Raw genomic sequence first — 18,211 nt, 5'->3', positions numbered from 1 at the left:
GAAGAACCATTGTACTACAGATAACATCTTTGTTCCACACGCTATTATACAAAAATACCTGAACATTAGACGTGGCAAATTTTACTGTTTATTTGTAGATTTCTCCAAGGCTTTTGATCGTGTGAACCATTCACTTTTGCTGTATAAATTAATACTCTCTGGTGTCAAAGGCAATATGTATAATATCCTTCACTCAATGTACAGTAACATCAAATCTTGTGTCAGGGCTGGTAATGTAACTGCAGAATACTTTCACTGTCCAGCCGGTGTTAGACAAGGTTGCATCCTTAGTCCTCTGTTGTTCAGTATTTTCATAGAAGAACTTAACTCCTTGTTCATAGCATCAGGAAAGATGGGTATACAATTAACACTGAGGCGACGGGTTCCCACAAGGCCGATCTCACGTTTCCATGTTTGTCGGTCGGCAGCTGTCAGTTTGAGCAGTTACGGTCTGAACTACCCTGAGCTGACATGTGATCTTTACTGTGTTGATGTATTCGAGGTTCGTACAGCCTAGGGAGCCGTATGTAAATGTCGAATACTATTTGCATAATAAAAATATTTTTATTACGCATTTGGGAGATGACAGACCGGGGAAATCGACTGTTAGCTACTCAGATGCATTTTTCATCGCACACCGACTCGCTCTCTGCCAAAACAGGAACTGCTCTAGCTGAGACCTTGTCTTGCGATCGTCCGATGCAATCATCGTTGTAACTCGATCTTTACCCCACACGCAAACGTGTTAGACTCAATCATTCACTTCACACAACCACAAACAAAAGTACATCGTACTCACCGATGGTTTGCGAGTGAATGTTTTTTTATTTCCATGTCAACTGTGTAATAAAGGGTTGTAATACCGACAAATGTTCAGTCCGTACATAGTCAAGTTCTGCGGTCCTCTGCAAACGGCATTCACACATTGTGCTCTCGCCAGCACGCTTGTCTGTACCGTGGGTGACACAGTGGTAACTGGCAAGTGAGGCAACAGTTGATTGTCTCATGAACACGATTGGGACGTGTTCCATGGCCTACTATCCGTCCTGCACGTCGACACATCACGCAACTACGTCTTCCGTCCGGATTGCGACCCATTCGGTGACCAACTCTTTCCACATTGGTAGGAATGAGACGTGGTGCCGTCAGACTAGTTCCTCTTGGGGGACGTTGCCGAGATGAGAAATTACCGATCAGCTGTTTTGCTACTTGGGCGCGAAACATGAGCTGACGTCTGTATCTCGATCCACTTTGACCGTATCCATGAACTGATGCCATGTTGTGGAAAGCGTTCATGAGTGCCTTGTTCAGCTCGTGGTAAAACACAGCTCTGTGCCACCGTGGCGATGATCGACCTGGCGTGTAGTAAGCCAGCTGTTGATCGGTCAAGTCAACACCTCTGAAGTACTGATTGTACATTACAGCAACGTTCGGGCATAGTACTTCAATTCGTTCAAAAGCACCGGTACTTTTATCTTTACATCGGCGCCTCACTAGCGCTCGATTCGGTCTCCGTGCAGAGACTGCCGTGCTCATAAATTTCACCATTTTTGTGTCTTTCCAGGCACATACTGTCATTGCGCCGTCTTGAAATACCGAGAAACTACCACGTGGCCATCGCTCTTCGTCGTCAGCATCAGGCGGTACGACTTGTGGATCATAGTTTTCGGCATTCTTTACTTCATCGGGTAAGCCTAAGGTGTACATTCTGCAGGTTCCCGTGGCAGCAATATTATGCACGTAGAGATGGTCAAACAACGGGGCAGAAGTGTAATATGAGTCCATAATGACATGATGTCCTAACTCATAGTAGGGTCGAATCAGCCGGGAAACAACTTTCCCAGGTCTATTTCCCCTGAAAACTCGGGGGTCATCTGCAGCATTGGGATCAAGCGGGTGATGACAGTTATCAGCGACAGGTTGATGGACTTCGTCGTTGAAAACGTAACCCGTGGCGGACTCACTGAGAGTGTAAACTCTCATTCCATATTTGTGCGGTTTTGCTGGATTGTAGAGAACATTCTTTGTGCGGCCCCGGTAGGGGATGACTCCTTCGTCGATTGCCAGTTCGCACATCGGGCTCCGGTGCATTCGGCTGTTTGCATTCACTCGATCAATGACATTTCGTACTTTCAACATCCTATCCCGTTTCTCACTTATTTTTTGGGCTGTATACATGGCTGTGTTACGAGCACAGTAGGGCTGTGTGCTGTAGTATAAATATCGCATCAGTAGCTTGAAGCGATCACGGGAAAAGTTCTCTTGACGAAATTATGACCGAAGCAAACATGGTCCGACCAATACAGCTGGATTTCAGGCTGCCAGCAAATTCCGAAAAGCACCATCACTCCAATGAATGCTCTCATTTCGACAACTGTCGTCGGTGTCCAGGCAGATCTTTGCCGTTCCCTCGCATTTGCCCTTCTCCTCTGTCTAGCGTAACGATTAGTGCATCGGGTAATGAATCTTATCAGATCCTCGTCGAATATTTGCAAAAACCATTCGACTTCTGAAGCATCGTCTGGCAGCGGGTTGATAACCCCGGCTCTGGACCAATGAACTCCGGTAAAAGATCGAAATTACCAGTTCGTACGTCTGTGTATGGTCTGTTCACGGTACCACGGGCAATACTCGTTTCGTAGTATTCCTGTCTACGCTCTATTTCTTGTTGCATCGTGGTTTCTCACTGCCTGTAATATACAAGCGAGAGAAAGAGATGAGCTTTACGAACCAATGTTTGACGTCAGCGGCAACAGATGTGCCGTCTAAAATTTCTAATGTTTGCGTACACTTTGAGGTCACACGAACGGACGCATGTTTCCCAGGCAGAGAAACAGTAAACACCGCCGATGACAAATAACATTCACTCGCACTTCATTTTTCATATGTATTTCATGATTCTATTCAGATAATAAATTCATGAAATGCATTTTTTCTTTGATATGTAAATAACGAACACCCCAGGTTGCTACACATTGAGGTATTTTCTCACTTTGCCCAATATTTCATGGATCGTTCTCGAGAGAACAGATCGTCTGGTTATTGATAAAAACCAGATGTTCGCGCGAACCGACGGCTGAGCGAGGTCGTGCAAACCTTAGTAGAAAGGAAGCAGTCGCCGCAGTGTTAACTCAAGACATGTACAACCTTTTTTCATTATTATATGCGGACGATATTGTTATATTTTCAGACTCTGTTAGAAATTTACAATATCTCATAGACATACTTTCAAAGTTCTGTAATAAGTGGCGTATGAAAGTGAATCTGGACAAGATAAAAATTGTAATATTCCGGAAAGGAGGGCACAATGCTCGATGGGAAAGTGGCATTTTGGAAACACACAAATCGATGTCGTTTCTTACTATAAATATTTAAGTTTACTTCTCTCCTCTCGAAATTCTTGGTCTAAAGCAGCGCATACTTTAACCAATCAAACTAGTAAAGCTATGAGTTTGTTTTCTGTTGCAATTACAAGATGGAAACTTGATTTTTTCTCATATCACTCTCACTTCAAACTGTTTGATGCCATGATTTTGCCAATCCTGTGTTACGGTTCTGAGATTTGGGGATTCCAGTTTTATGATGTTATAGAAAAAGTACAACGTTCCTGGTGTAGGAAACTGTTAGGGGTCCAAGTCATACCACAAATGAAGCCGTAATAGGGGATTGTGGTCGCCTACCTGTATATTATCACACTATGAAGCGAATCATACATTATTGGGTTAAGCTGACCGAAATGTCAAGGGAAAGACTGCCAAGGCAATCAAAGTTAATGTTACGTAACCTTGACAACCTTGGACGACATACTTGGGCTACGTCTGTTAAATACATTCTTTACTCATATGGTTTTGGTAATGTTTGGTAATAGATTCTTCTTACATGTACGACAAAGATCATTTTACATTACCACGTGTGTCAAAAGACAAATATGTGAATCAATATGGCCGTTCTCTTCTTTCTTTGTGTTGGTCGTTTAATTTACATATTCTTAACGGAAGGGTGGGTGCTGATGAAAACGAGGGTGAATTCACGTGTATAGCCAATGCTGGTACCAGCGTAGTTGACTACGTGATTATGTCATCTTGTTTATTTTCCCAAATTTCTTCATTTGCTGTGGAGTTACGTACAGAGTCTGACCATTTCCCAGTTACATTTACACTCAATGCTACTGACAATCATGCTGTACGTGGAAATATTGAGGATACTGAGTGTGCTGTTACGCAAAAGTGTGTCTGGTGCCCAGAAAGGGCGATTTTATTTTCTAATATTTTACAGTCAAGTGAAATTAAAGAGAGCCTAGATGATATAGTTGAAGACCCACATTCAAGTATCTGTAATTTTATTGACAAATTAGGTAATGCGTTTATGTATGCAGCTGAAAATGTAATATGATCAAGAAATTTTCTTCAAATGTGGCAAACCATTGTAAACAGCCTCCTTGGTTCGATAAAGAATGTAGTAAGTTAAAGGATAAGAAGTATCATCTATTGAGAATTTCCGAAAGAAGAATGATGTTAGTATTTTGAATTTGTATCAAGAGGCAAGAAAGGATTTTAAAATGTATGTCGCAACAAGAAGCGTATGTTTTATGCTGATGAAAAGGCCAAAATGACGAAACTTGCCTTCTCCTCTACAAAGCAGTTCTGGGGTACGTTAAGGCGTCTTGTGTCTGTCCGTACAAATAGAAGTACTATTGAACTTGCAGTGTTCTTTAATTACTTTAGAAATTTGTTTATAAGTGATAGACCAGATGATGATGATTTTTTCTTCAGTGACGACTTGAATGATCTGTTAGACTCTGTTGATATTATTCCTGGTAATTCCGAGGTAGATTGGGATATCTTGAATCGCCCTATCTCCAATGACGAGATTTTCAAGGCAATTGGAAAACTTAAACATTGCAAATCAGCCGGACCGGATGGTCTTTTAGGTGATTTTTTAAGTCCACAAGCCATTTCCTGGTACCATATTTAAACGTTTTGTTTAACAGACTTTTCGATTATCCCTCTCCATAAAAAGGGACCTACTGATTGCCCAGAAAATTACAGAGGTATATCCTTATTAAGTATATTTAGTAAAATTTTCACATCAATTTTGAACAATCGTCTATGTTTTTGGGCGGATGCACTTGGAAAAATTGACGAATCGCAGGCTGGCTTTCATTGTGGTTATTCAACTACGGACAACATATTCATTCTTCATTCTATTATCCAAAAGTACTTGTCAAGAAAACGTGGCAAATTTTACTGCGCATTTGTTGATTTTTCCAAGGCTTTTGGCACTGTTGAACGCCAAAGACTTTGGTATGTTCTTTTGAAAGGTGGAGTGAAGGGGAAAATGTCTATAATGTTACATGCAATTTATTCAGACGTCAAGTCCTGTGTACGAACTAAAAATTGTTCAACTTATTTCCAATGCCCTATAGGGGTTCGTCAAGGGTGTATGCTTAGCCCATTTCTGTTTTCTTTTTTTATTAACGAATTGTCCCGTGAATTAAATAGCAGTCAATATCATGGTATACAATTATTTCCAGATTTGATTGAGTTGTTTTGTTTGTTATTTGCTGATGATGTCGTACTTTTTTCTGATACTGTTATTGGTTTACAACGTCTTTTGAATTCTTTAAGTAGCCATTGCAAAGTTTTGAAATTGTCAGTAAATTTAACGAAGACAAAAGTTGTTGTATTATTAAAGCAGGTGGATATCTTGCAAAAGCTGAGAAATGGTATTTTAATGGAGTAAAACTTGAAGTTGTGTCCTACTATAAATACCTAGGGGTTATTTTCTCTTGTAGACTACAATGGTCAATGGCAACCAAAACTCTCGCCCAACAAGCAAGAAAAGCTCTTGCAGGTATACAGAGGGCAACTAAAAAGACAGGAATGTTTCCACATGATGTTTTCTTTAAGGTTTTTGATACCATGATTTTGCCCATTTTGACATATGGTTCGGAAGTATGGGGTTTTGCCAAACACAATTGTCTAGAAAGGATTCAGCATCTCGCCTGTCGCAATGTTTTAGGTGTTACAAGCAATGCTCCAAATGTTGCAGTTTTGGGAGAGTGCGGAAGGTATCCAGTCTATCTTTACACTGCAAAGAGATGTGTTAAATATTGGGTTAAGCTGCTAATATGCCTCGAAATAGATATCCAAGGAAATGTTATGAGATGTTGTATTTTATTGAAAATTCAGGTGTAAGGTCAAGACAAACTTGGGTGAGAGATGTTAAAAATCTTTTATATTTAAGTAATTTGCAAGATGTCTGGGAAAGGCAAGAAGTTAAAGATGTAAACAACTTCATGAAATATTTGTAAATAACTTTAAACAGTATTTGTATATAAATTGGCGCAGTGAAGTCTGTTCACTTGACAAACTGCCCAGCTATAGAGAGTATAGATTTTCTCTTGAAGCAGAAAAGTATCTATCTTCTGTTAAATTGTTTCACATGCCCAAATGTTAGCTCGTCTGCGTTGTTCTTCACATTATTTGAGAATAGAAACCGATAGAAAACATAAAATAGATAGAAATGAACGAATTTGTCTGTTATGTGAAAGAAATGAGATTGAAAACGAATGTCATTTTCTTATGATTTGTTCTTTTTTTGATTGTTTTAGGAAGAAATATATCCCTGCTATATATCTTAATCCTCCCATCGAAAGGAATTTTTTCAAATTAATGATGTCAACCGATGTAAACACACAGCAATGTCTAGCGGCTTTTACTTACCATGCAATGAAATTAAGAAAAGAAATTAACGATATGTGAAATGTATTCTTTAACTTTCCGTTCTTCCTGTCAGTTTTTATTCTTTACTTAATATTGTCAAGTATTATGGGCCGATGGCCTAAGAGTACTGAATAAAGACCATTGATATATATTGTAAAATCAAGAGATAGGCAACAAAGAAGCTTTCTTTCATTCATTTGAAACAAGAGTTTCCGATATTTTGAAACAGCAGTGGTCAGGATATTGTGCCTCAAAACATAAGTTGTGTACTTATGTACAATTCAAGTCATTACTTGAACCTGAGAAGTATCTTTTGAGTAACTACAATCATGAAATTTTGAGATTATTTGCTTGTTTTCGTTGTTGTGTTTCTACCACTTGCGATAAAAGAAGGGAGACATCACAACATTGGCCCCGCAGAAAGGATATGTAAGTTGTGTCCTGGAGGTCAAGTTGAGGACGAATACCACTTTTTGCTAGAATGCCCTTTGTATGACAGCCTGAGAAATCAATACTTACCAGAAATTGTGGTAAGAGATCCTCACTTCCATAAGTTTTTGACACTTATGAGAGAAAAAGGTCAACAAAGATACTCAGTCTCTGTATCTTTGTATATAAGGCATTTAAGCTAAGAGAAGAAAGTTTAAGAAATGACTGAAATATGCTGGTTTTACTATGACGTGTATTCGCTCAATTTTGAGCCAGCAACTAATGTATGCAAGAGTGATGTTTCTTTGTTTTTCTTGCGCTGTTGTTGCGTGCCTTTGCCTTTCACTACGCTGTGCAAATATGTATTTCCATTTTCCATTTTAACCCCCCTTTGTATATAGGCCGGTGGCCTTGACATACAAATAAACGTGCACTATGAGTGCACCTGAATCTGAATCTGAATCTTATAGACTGTGTTGGGCCCCTACCCAAAACAAGATCAGGAAATGAGTACATGTTGACAATAATAATTTGTGCATCTACTCGCCTCCAAGAAGCCATACCACTGAGAAACTAAAAGGCAAAGACTATTGTAAAAGCTTTAGTCATTTTTTTTTCAACTTAATTTGGCCTTACTAAATGTGTCAAGTTTGATCAAGGCTCCAACTGTATGTCTGGAATTTTTTAACAAGTCATGGATCAGCTAGGCATTGCACAGTATAGGTCCTCCGCCTATCATCCAGAAAGTTAGGGTGCTCTCGCGCAATTTCATCAAACCTTGAAAAATATGATAAGGACCTACTGTTTTGACAGAGAGAAGCAGCGGGATGAAGGAATTCATATTCTGCTCTCAGCCCTTAGAGAATCAATTCAAGAATCTCTTTGTTTTAACCCTTTTGAGCTTTTATTGGAACATACTGTCCGTGGCCCGCTTAAGCTGTTTAAAGAGAAATTCCAATCAGATGATAATGATTGTCTGAATATTTTGCAATATGTATCGGAATTTCGTACAAAACTTACGAAGGCATGTGAATTAGCCAGTGAAAACCTTGAATCATCTCAGCATTCAATGATAATCAAACACGATAGAAACCTCTCAAAACGGAAGTTTGAACCTTGTTAAAAAGTTCTTGTTCTTCTTTCTTCTGGCGACCATGTAGGATTTTCAAAAAACCTAAAAATAGATTCTCCTAATGACCCGAGTGTCTTAGTCTGAATTTTTTATATAGCAAGCACGGCGTTAGGTCTTGAGAATTCGCAAACAAAATTGCGTCCGCTTGCATGACCTTGATTCGCCATATTGGATTTTGGTCGCAATATTTGATTTTGCAAAAATGCCTATTTAACCTTCAAAAAATCTTCTTCTCCGAAACAAACGCAGCTATTGAACAGAAAAGTTACTCGTATAACCCTTAGTGTAGGTTTTTTTAAGTTTGTGGGAGGCGTTTGGATCGGTCAAGTGGTTTGGCTGTTATATTGGATTTTGCAAAAATCCTAATTAAAGCCCCAGTATTTGTAACTTTTAACCCTTTTTTATGTTCGAAATTACATCTTATTCTCTTACATCCATCGTGAAATGTTGTTCAGTGAAGAAATAAGCCAAATTTGTGCTCCTGTAGTGACATACAAACGCTAAATATTGCCCGATCGAGTTGGATTGCCGCGCGGGTTTGTTGACAACTTGTAGGCTGTGCACGTGATCGAGAACGCCGATACTGATGACGACATCGAGTCTGCAACATTCCTGGGGCCTTGCCATGCCACGCCGCCTGTAATCGCCCATGGTCGCCGGCTGAATGACCTGCGAATGGTTTTATTTCGTTCTTCTCCGTTCAAATACGTACTGCTACTGTGTTTCAGAGGATACAGAACTTTGGCAGAGGAGGCTAACATTCTATTCTGGTACCGTGTGCGTTATATACGGATTATACGGATTATACGGATTATTCAACTGCAGTCGGCAGTGCACCGACGTGCACCCTGCAGTTGGTCACTCAGAACTCCGGGTACCGATGTAAAATCACGACGACACTATATACACTTGGCTCACTTCTGTAGGCAAATAGCTATCAAAATTGAGTAACTTGAAGTAATAAATTTCAGCTGATTGTCGCTTTAGCGGCAAGGTGATTGCGAAATCGAAGCAACATAGTTTGGCAATGTATGATAGGCTGTCGAATGCAGTGAACGCGATGGCCTTTGGCAGCAAGTAAGGGAACCGTCAGTATTTACGACCTGGGGTCATTCAAACATGACAACTTCTCCCCACACAGACTTAGACGGGGTGGCTGAGACCAATCTTGATTGAAATTGGTCTTAGCCACCCCGTCTATTAAAATTCATGAGTTTACTTTTCTTGTTTACGTACATACTTATATCAGATGGAAATCTGAGGATTTGCGATTACATCAGGTTGACAACCCCCCACACAAGAGCAATGAATTAAAATTACTCTTTACAAAGCATGCGGACAAATTTGTTGGTTCCACACATGTCACTTACTCTTTACAAAGCATGACAAATTAGTTGGTTCCACACATGTCACTACAAATACAACACTAACGTTCATTGGAAAGGGACAATTTGAAGCCGCCTATTAAAGCTCGTGCCCGTGTGCAGTGATATGTTCGTCGGTAACGCTGTGAATGAAACATCCTTCAAACAAGGAAACAAAACATGTCGCGTGCCCAAAGAATCGCGATAAACCAGCTTGCAAACAGTAGACAAATTACCATAAAAACCCTTCGACAAGGGTCGGGTTTTCGTCTTTGTCAACACAAAAGATTACGTACACAAATGCGAAAGGCAATTACGCAACACTAAGTATTATACACAACTAGCCAGTGACGACACAGAACAAACAGTAAACAAAGTACACGAACTATCAAACAAAATGTACGAGTACAAACACATCGATCATGATACTTGTAAGTATCTTGATCCAGAAAATCCGTACCCCGCAGTGGTACTTATTGCCTAAAATTCACAAACCTCGGCAAAAATCTTAAAGACACACTAATCAAAACAAAATTTACTGAAGTAAAGAAACATAGAACAAACTGAAACTGAACCACCAAACGGACACACAACGAGACCCAAACATTAATATACTTGCCTCGCTACTCGAAGAGCAAGACCACTAAAATGCATTAAAATAATTTTTCACAAACACAAACTAAGGAAAGAATCTACACTGCGACTGATGAGAAACCACACTCGGGTTTCGAAACGCAAGCGTCAAAGGGCCACTCTATCAACTTTGTAACACATAGGTCCGGCTGCGTCTTGCCATAAGCTTTCCCACACAAACAATACATTACCGTATACACTAATCCAAACTTCCCTACAAATATCCGAGGCGAAACAAACATTTTTATTAACACAAACAATCGGATTAGAATGTAGGAACACATTTTTGAAACGAATCAAACACAAACTCTACGCAAAAAACTTTTGGATAGTTAGGTGGGGAGCCTCTTTCACACTTTTACATCCTTCTTCAACTGCAACTATTTTCTTCACTGCACCCTTTGTCCACCAGTAACAGTCATCGAGGGCCTCAACTTTTTCACCTACTGAGAACGCGTAATGAGCCATGTTTTCTGTGTTTTCCGGTGTTTGGCTTAATTGCTAATGAAACTTTTAATGTTAATTGTTTTCCAAGTCAACTATCCAAGCATTTTAAGAGGGGTGATCAAAAAGGCCAGAACAGCCAATTTTGACCAACCGGGTTCAAGAACCCGGGAAAGGTGTTAAAAGTGTGCGATTGATGTGTTTACGACATAAACATTACGACAGTAGGATTAAGATAGGTATGAATAATCCAAATTGCCCAGTTTCTGTGTGGGGAAAAGTTGGAATGAATTGAAAGTTATAAGGGGGTGCTCAAAATGTTTTTTCTTTGTCTTACTCTGTCCTCAATGACATAATGATTAGTTGATTATATATATTTTACTCTGATACATATTAAATAAAAAGAATATAAATACTCTAACAGTACAAATAAATATCAACTGGATGAAGCAAGGCAAAACACTACAAGTAGCTGCTACTACTAGCAATACTTATTATGAAAGAGATGATGGTGATGATGAGAATGATATCGTTGTTCATGTACGCAATGGCACCAGCGACATTAAAGATGAGGATCAACAGTGGTGATGATGATGTCACACAGTAGTTTTCTGCAGTCGTTACCAGGGTTGGAAGGAGAGGCTGGGTCATGGAGAAATGTTCTCGACAGATACCATTATAAGTGCACAGGATCTAGGACAAAACTGAACTGTTGTGAATTCATCCTTTATCATAGAAATGTATATATAATTTGACTTGAGTTCAACAACCATTTGGACATTTAACCATACCATAATGACATGCTACCCATCCAAATTTAACAATACTATATGGTCGGAGACTGCTTATTAGGTGAGCTTTTATATCTACATATAGTTACATGGGCTCAGGTAAGCCAAACTTTCTGTTAGAGAGAGGGTTACTCAAAGTCATCATGGTTGGCTGGGGTGTGACTCAAAATTTCGGAGTTTCTAATGTAATTCCTCCGACCCCCAGATCGTAAATAATGTTGGCTCCCTAAACAGTTGTGAACGCCTGAGTCAGAACGATCGGGACAAGTATACGCACTGCTGTATCTCAGCGAAAATTTAGAAAACAATGGAGCTACTGCTAAGAAATTTACAGACTCTTTGCTCTTGATGCATCAGTTACTGAGCTTTTATACTGGTAAAAAGGCATTCTGAATACAGCGGTAAATATCCTCCAAAACGAGAAAAGATAACACGCGGGCATTCTGCAATGGACGCTGTCAACTTTACCTTGCTGCAGGCCCCACACCAATCTCGGCCCGGCCCCGCTGCACTTGTACAATCTACTACCTCCATGTAGTACAGCCTTACAGGACTAGTAGCCGGCCAAACACACAAAAAACAACGTCGCAGTGTAAAATCCGTAGGTCAGAACCGTTGATCATAAATTTTCAGAACCAGTGATGTTTAAAAGTTTTGTATTGATCACTTCATTTAGGTTTATGTGAATGACTTTCTCATCGAGCTGCGTCTCTAATTGTCCCGGGCATTGTCTATACAAATTTGGGGCCTGCCTTAGCTCCCTCCGATCGTCTGTAGACTACAGCCAAACTCACAGTCCTGAGCAAATTGTACAGTTGTGAAAGTCAGATATTTATCATGAATTTTATACAAAAAATATATAAACAACAGAATCATACCAAGAGGTTAGTTTGCTGTCGGGCCGGGTGCGCATGGGACGACTTTGCAGTGAGGCCGGGATCTCTCTTGTGTTCGAACTTCTAAGCTTACAATGCCTGGAGCTCCATCGCATCGCAGCTAGCCGATACTTGTTGTACTACTGTAGTCCTTGTGAGGATTAGATACCCGTTACGTTCGATATTATTTTGAAATACTTTTAAATCTAATAAGTAAGACTTTTGTACTGCATTCAAGAAATGATTTTTCCTTGATCGTTTTCAATTACGCCGTACGGCAACGATATGCGAAGTTGATAGGCTGTGTTGCCTAGCCTGCAGCGTAGCCTGGCCGTACACAAAACTTCGTTTGAGTAGACGGAGCAGAATCAGTCGCGTCATTTATTTTCAACGAAATTTTCATTATACTCCATAATGGAAGAAACAACTACTTCAATGATTACAATGGTGAAGTGTTGAATTTTTATTCATATATGTTTTTCTCTCTCAATTCATTCAGCAAACTTGATCTCCGTACCATCGGTCACAACGTGCAGTGCCTTGCATGAAGCTTACAATCGACTGCCTCCGTCGTTAGTTTAGCTGTTCAAGACGTTTGTTTGCACGGCTCATTATAGTCGGAACAATCTGTAAACACTTACATATCTATATCTTTCCGGTATTTCACCCAACTTTCGCGCGTTTTTAGCTGAGTCTCCAGTTTCGATGGACCAGACTTTTCGAAGAGCGTATGGTTTCTCCGGACGCCACAGTAAAACTTGCGTAGATGTGGTTGAGCATGCGCGGTGATGTGATTACGTTTCGTTTCGTGTGTCAACAAAGCTGACTTCTGGTCCGGACAAGAAGTCATTTTTCACTCCTTTTACTGTTAATCGTGAGGCGGGCTGGGCATGCAAACCATGCGATTCAGTATTAATTATGGTCTACTTTCGCATACTGAGGATGTCATTTTAATCAAAATATGAAAAAAAATTGATAAAAGTTACAAATACTGGGGCTTTAAATCTTAAAAAATCCTCTTTACCGGAACAAATGCAGATATCTAACTGAAATTTTATTCGTATCACCCTGCTAAAACCACGGAAAGCGCAAAGAAAGACAAATTCCAATAGGTTTTAAGGCTTCAAGAATCAACAAATATCAGATGAATGTTGTGTTAGCAAAATACTGAACATTTGGGCAAATTGGTCTACCCTCGGCAAGACTTTGTGACCCACTGCCACCAGTTTGATTCAAAAGTATAGTCTCAGCCCTTGTTAAAAAAAAGAATCTCGTTGTCGTGTTAACATGGTATAAATGATCTATCTCTATATGTACGCTACCTGTGCAATGTGTGGTTTTTGCAGAGCTCTCTGCCACACAATTAACTTTTTCTATTCAACCAAATGTACGTTTTGTTCAGGTTGTAATTAGCAGCAATACATCATGTTAAGGCTTTCAGAGTCTAGAAATATAGACGTTTTCGCAAAAATGGTATATTTTGATTTCAACGTATTGGTGAGTTAGAGATGAAATTTCTGATGTCAAAAAGACTGAATGATCACAATATCAGATATATCTTTCTTTTCTCATCTATGTATAATATGTAGGGCCCCAGCCTTGAGGCTTTACCCCTATTGGTTTTACTGGAGTTTGATATTCTTCTTCTTCTTCTGTTACATTTTTGTCATTCGACCTCGGAAACCGCTAAACAAATTGCAGGGTTAATAGGTACTTATGAGTACTCATGGTTATTATCCTTAAAATTTTTATTGATCACGTGACCTGGCTGTCAAAATGGATTTTCAGAAACCTATAAATACTTTCTCCTAATGACCAAGGGGTCTAGTCACTGTGATTTTTTTATATAGAAAGCCTGACCTAAGATCTGAATAAATTGCAAAATAAAAAATCACATGCGGTCATGTGACATTGGCCGCAATGTTGAAGTTTCGAAAAGTACCCATAACATCTATAAAAATCTTATTCTTCAAAACTAATACACCCATGGAACTGAAATTTTACTCTTATCATCTTCACTGTGATCACGTTCAAGTTTGTGAAAACGCACTTGGATCAGTCACGTGGTTTGGCTGCCATATTGGATTTTTGCGAAAATCAAAGTTATTTTTTTTAAATCTACTTCTGAAGAACAAACACACCGAATAAACTAAAATATCATTTGTGTCATCCTGAGTGTGAGCACTTTCAAGTTTGCGAAAGGCATTTGCATCGGTCACGTGTTTTGGCCACCATATTGGATTTTGCGAAATCCAAATTTAATCATTTCAAAATCTTCTTCTCCAGAATCATGGCACTGATTGAAGTGAAATTCTACTCATGTAATCCTAAATGTGAGCATTTTCAAGTTTGCGAAAGGCATTCGGACCGGGTACGAGGTTTAGCCGTCATATTTGTTTTTGCAAAAAAAAACTACGAATAGCAGTGAAACATATAATAACCATTACATAATGTTGTGAACTTTTTTTTACAAGAACCAAAAGACCATTTAAAACTCAAATTTTGCACGTATTATCATAATTGCAACCACCTTAAACCATTGCAACCGCTTAGGCCCCGCAAAGGCTGCTCGCAGCTTTTTTTTCCCATTGTACTGTGAGTACTGAAATACAAATGATAATAATAACGTTATGCCCTTTTGGAATCATCAAGTTTACGATGATGGCGGAAGCAAAAACTGTGTAGAGTGATTTCTTTGACTTTTATATGATAATTATACACTATTCAAAAAATAACGCTTCACATTTTGCAGTACTATTCATATGCTTTAAGTAACAGTAATCAGAAAAGAGAAAGACATGACCATGCCAAACAGGAATTCGGTGAAGACCATGAGTGATCAGTATGGTATATAACAGCAAATGATTCATGAAAAGAGACACAGCACCATCCAGATTGATAAGATGTGACATATGACAATCTTGAACTTGATGTGGACTTAGTCCATCCTAAGAGGAGTCACTATTGTAATGGGAACACTTATCTTTGCTGACTATGAATACTTTATCAAACAGACAAAAGGGGATTCGAAGTCATTAAAATGACTGGATGACATGTTGTTGGAGGAATTTTGACGTCTAAACATTTTGTCTATCTGTATATTTAGAAGGTGGAGTTAAAGCCCGCGTAGCAGGCCGCCTAAGCGGCCACAAGCGGCTCACTGAACGTATCCGTCGGTACAGCACACCACAAGCTCAAAAATTCTTTATGGAATGGACGCTGCAATTGTATTCCCAATGTTCTTGTAATTGCACAAAACGCACGTCACGGCCCAGTTTAGAATTTTTTAGAGCATAATTTTCTGCAAAACCACTTTTTTGGTATCAAAATCACTGTATTCTCATTGTACTGATATGTGACAGACCACAGCATAAGTCTGCAGGCCAGCGTAACAATTCAGTAACGTAGACAACGGACTGCAACTTCCATTCTCTACCCTCCAAACTCATACACGACATCCGAAAATATCCGTCGTTGAACAGGAACCTCACGCGTCTTCTTTATGCAGTGCACTTTGTGTGCATGATCGTAGTAAGAATATCGACAATTGGCGATTGCACCAATCATATCAATATGTCACAAAGGATACAAACGTGGATGATTCTGACATTTTAAAATATACATTTTATACTGAAATTCAACAAAAAATGTTGCCATCTTGAGTTCCGCTGCCACTTTGGATAAAGTTTGAAGTGGGGAAGGATAATTAATTCATTTGTTCAGGAAGATTTACTTCACCACATTTTGAGCTGGAATTTTTAATCTCGAAAATCAGTCGAATTTCAATAACACTGCGTAACCTGACATTTTTTTATACCTTCAGATTCCAACAAGAAAGAAATAACAGCTAAATAGAGGCTTTATACACAATTGAACATATATAAAAGACAGAGGCAAAAAATGATGTACGGAAGTGGAAGTGTTGATATATGCTCAGACCAGGGTGCGACGTTAACCCCTCTAGTGCAAAAGTTAAATGTCTCTTGTTAAAAAAACTTCTCAGAGTGTGGTTACTAAAATTATACTGCCCTTTCAGAGAATGCGATGATGCGGCAAGAACACAGTATCATTCGCGATCACACTGTGAATAAACATTCTCCGTGATATTTGAGACGTGTTGTGCATTGGCTATAAATAGTGATCATATAAAGACAAAGGTTAGCAAATGTTTCGAGTAGAGTTCCTTTTTTGTTAAATCAAGTCAATAATGTATTCCCAAAAGTGACCGACAAAGCTTTAATAAGCTCGCTAGTCTATTGTTTTACATATGATAAGTACTATCAATGAACTTCTTGCCATTTTTTCATCTGGTCACAATGGAACGTTTATGAAAAACCTCGATTCGGTCACCGTCTAATGACCTCTGTTGACCCGAGGACACATATCTGTGTGCTTTGAGTACTGTAAATAAAAAGACACGATGCGTAGCGTAGACGAATATGTAAGAAATAGGCCAGCGTGTATCTACCAATAGAATGAAATGAACTGTCAAGACAGGTTTGACAAGAGGGAGCGAAAAGCACCCATTGAACTTGTCGGTGTCTTGAGTGTGATTTTCGGATTTCGACAATGGTTGAAAGGTATATAAATTTTTTACTATAACCCAAACGGGATTCGAACCCCCACACACTCACGGCAACATCGCCTAGCTGATAGGCCTCACACAAAACCAGTCAGCCACTGCTTCCAACCCAAAAGAGTTGGTCACAGTAACCGACTTAGATGTTGCAATTCTGTGCGCGACCGAACAACACGGTGTGCGTGGAGCAGACGACACACAGACACAGTACACACACAGACACAGTACACACACATATAGTAATCAGAAAAGCACGAAGCTTTTTACTGAGCTATCAGACAGACTCGGGGACAAGTAAATATCCACCAGCAATACTGTCCACTCAGTTTAAAGAATATAATATTTTTACTATAACCCAAACGGGATTCGAACCCCCACACACTCACGGCAACATCGCCTAGCTGATAGGCCTCACACAAAACCAGTCGGCCACTGCTTTTTACTTTTTACTATCAGACAGACTCGGGGACAAGTAGATATCCACCAGCAATACTGTCCACTCAGGTTAAAGAATATATATTTTTTACTATAACCCAAACGGGATTCGAACCCCCACACACTCACGGCAACATCGCCTAGCTGATAGGCCTCACACAAAACCAGTCGCCACTGCTTCCAACCCAAAAGAGTTGGTCACAGTAACCGACTTAGATGTTGCAATTCTGTGCGCGACCGAACAACACAGTGTGCATGGAGCAGATGACACACAGACACAGTACACACGCAGACACAGTACACACACATATAGTAACGGAAAAGCACGAAGCTTTTTACTGAGCTATCAGACAGACTAGGGGACAAGTAAATATCCACCAGCAATACTGTCCACTCAGTTTAAAGAATATAATATTTTTACTATAACCCAAACGGATTCGAACCCCCACACACTCACGGCAACATCGCCTAGCTGATAGGCCTCACACAAAACCAGTCGGCCACTGCTTTTTACTTTTTACTATCAGACAGACTCGGGGACAAGTAGATATCCACCAGCAATACTGTCCACTCAGGTTAAAGAATATATATTTTTTACTATAACCCAAACGGGATTCGAACCCCCACACGATCACGGCAACATCGCCTAGCTGATAGGCCTCACACAAAACCAGTCGGCCACTGCTTCCAACCCAAAAGAGTTGGTCACAGTAACCGACTTAGATGTTGCAATTCTGTGCGCGACCGAACAACACGGTGTGCGTGGAGCAGACGACACACAGACACAGTACACACACAGACACA

The 18,211-nt window shown here is 39.7% G+C and overlaps 1 protein-coding gene across 1 annotated transcript; it reads right to left on the bottom strand.

Moving 5' to 3' along the window:
- Window positions 1-918: 918 nt before the first annotated feature.
- Window positions 919-2,139, bottom strand: LOC139130304 (piggyBac transposable element-derived protein 4-like). The gene has a single exon (XM_070696057.1). The coding sequence runs from the start codon at window positions 2,137-2,139 to the stop codon at window positions 919-921; it is 1,221 nt and encodes a 406-aa protein (XP_070552158.1).
- Window positions 2,140-18,211: the final 16,072 nt, after the last annotated feature.

This window comes from Ptychodera flava, chromosome 3, assembly GCF_041260155.1.
Source record: "Ptychodera flava strain L36383 chromosome 3, AS_Pfla_20210202, whole genome shotgun sequence".
Classification (NCBI taxonomy): domain Eukaryota; kingdom Metazoa; phylum Hemichordata; class Enteropneusta; family Ptychoderidae; genus Ptychodera; species Ptychodera flava.
Note: the sequence above shows the minus strand (reverse complement) of the source record. Positions and strands in the feature narration are given on the sequence as shown.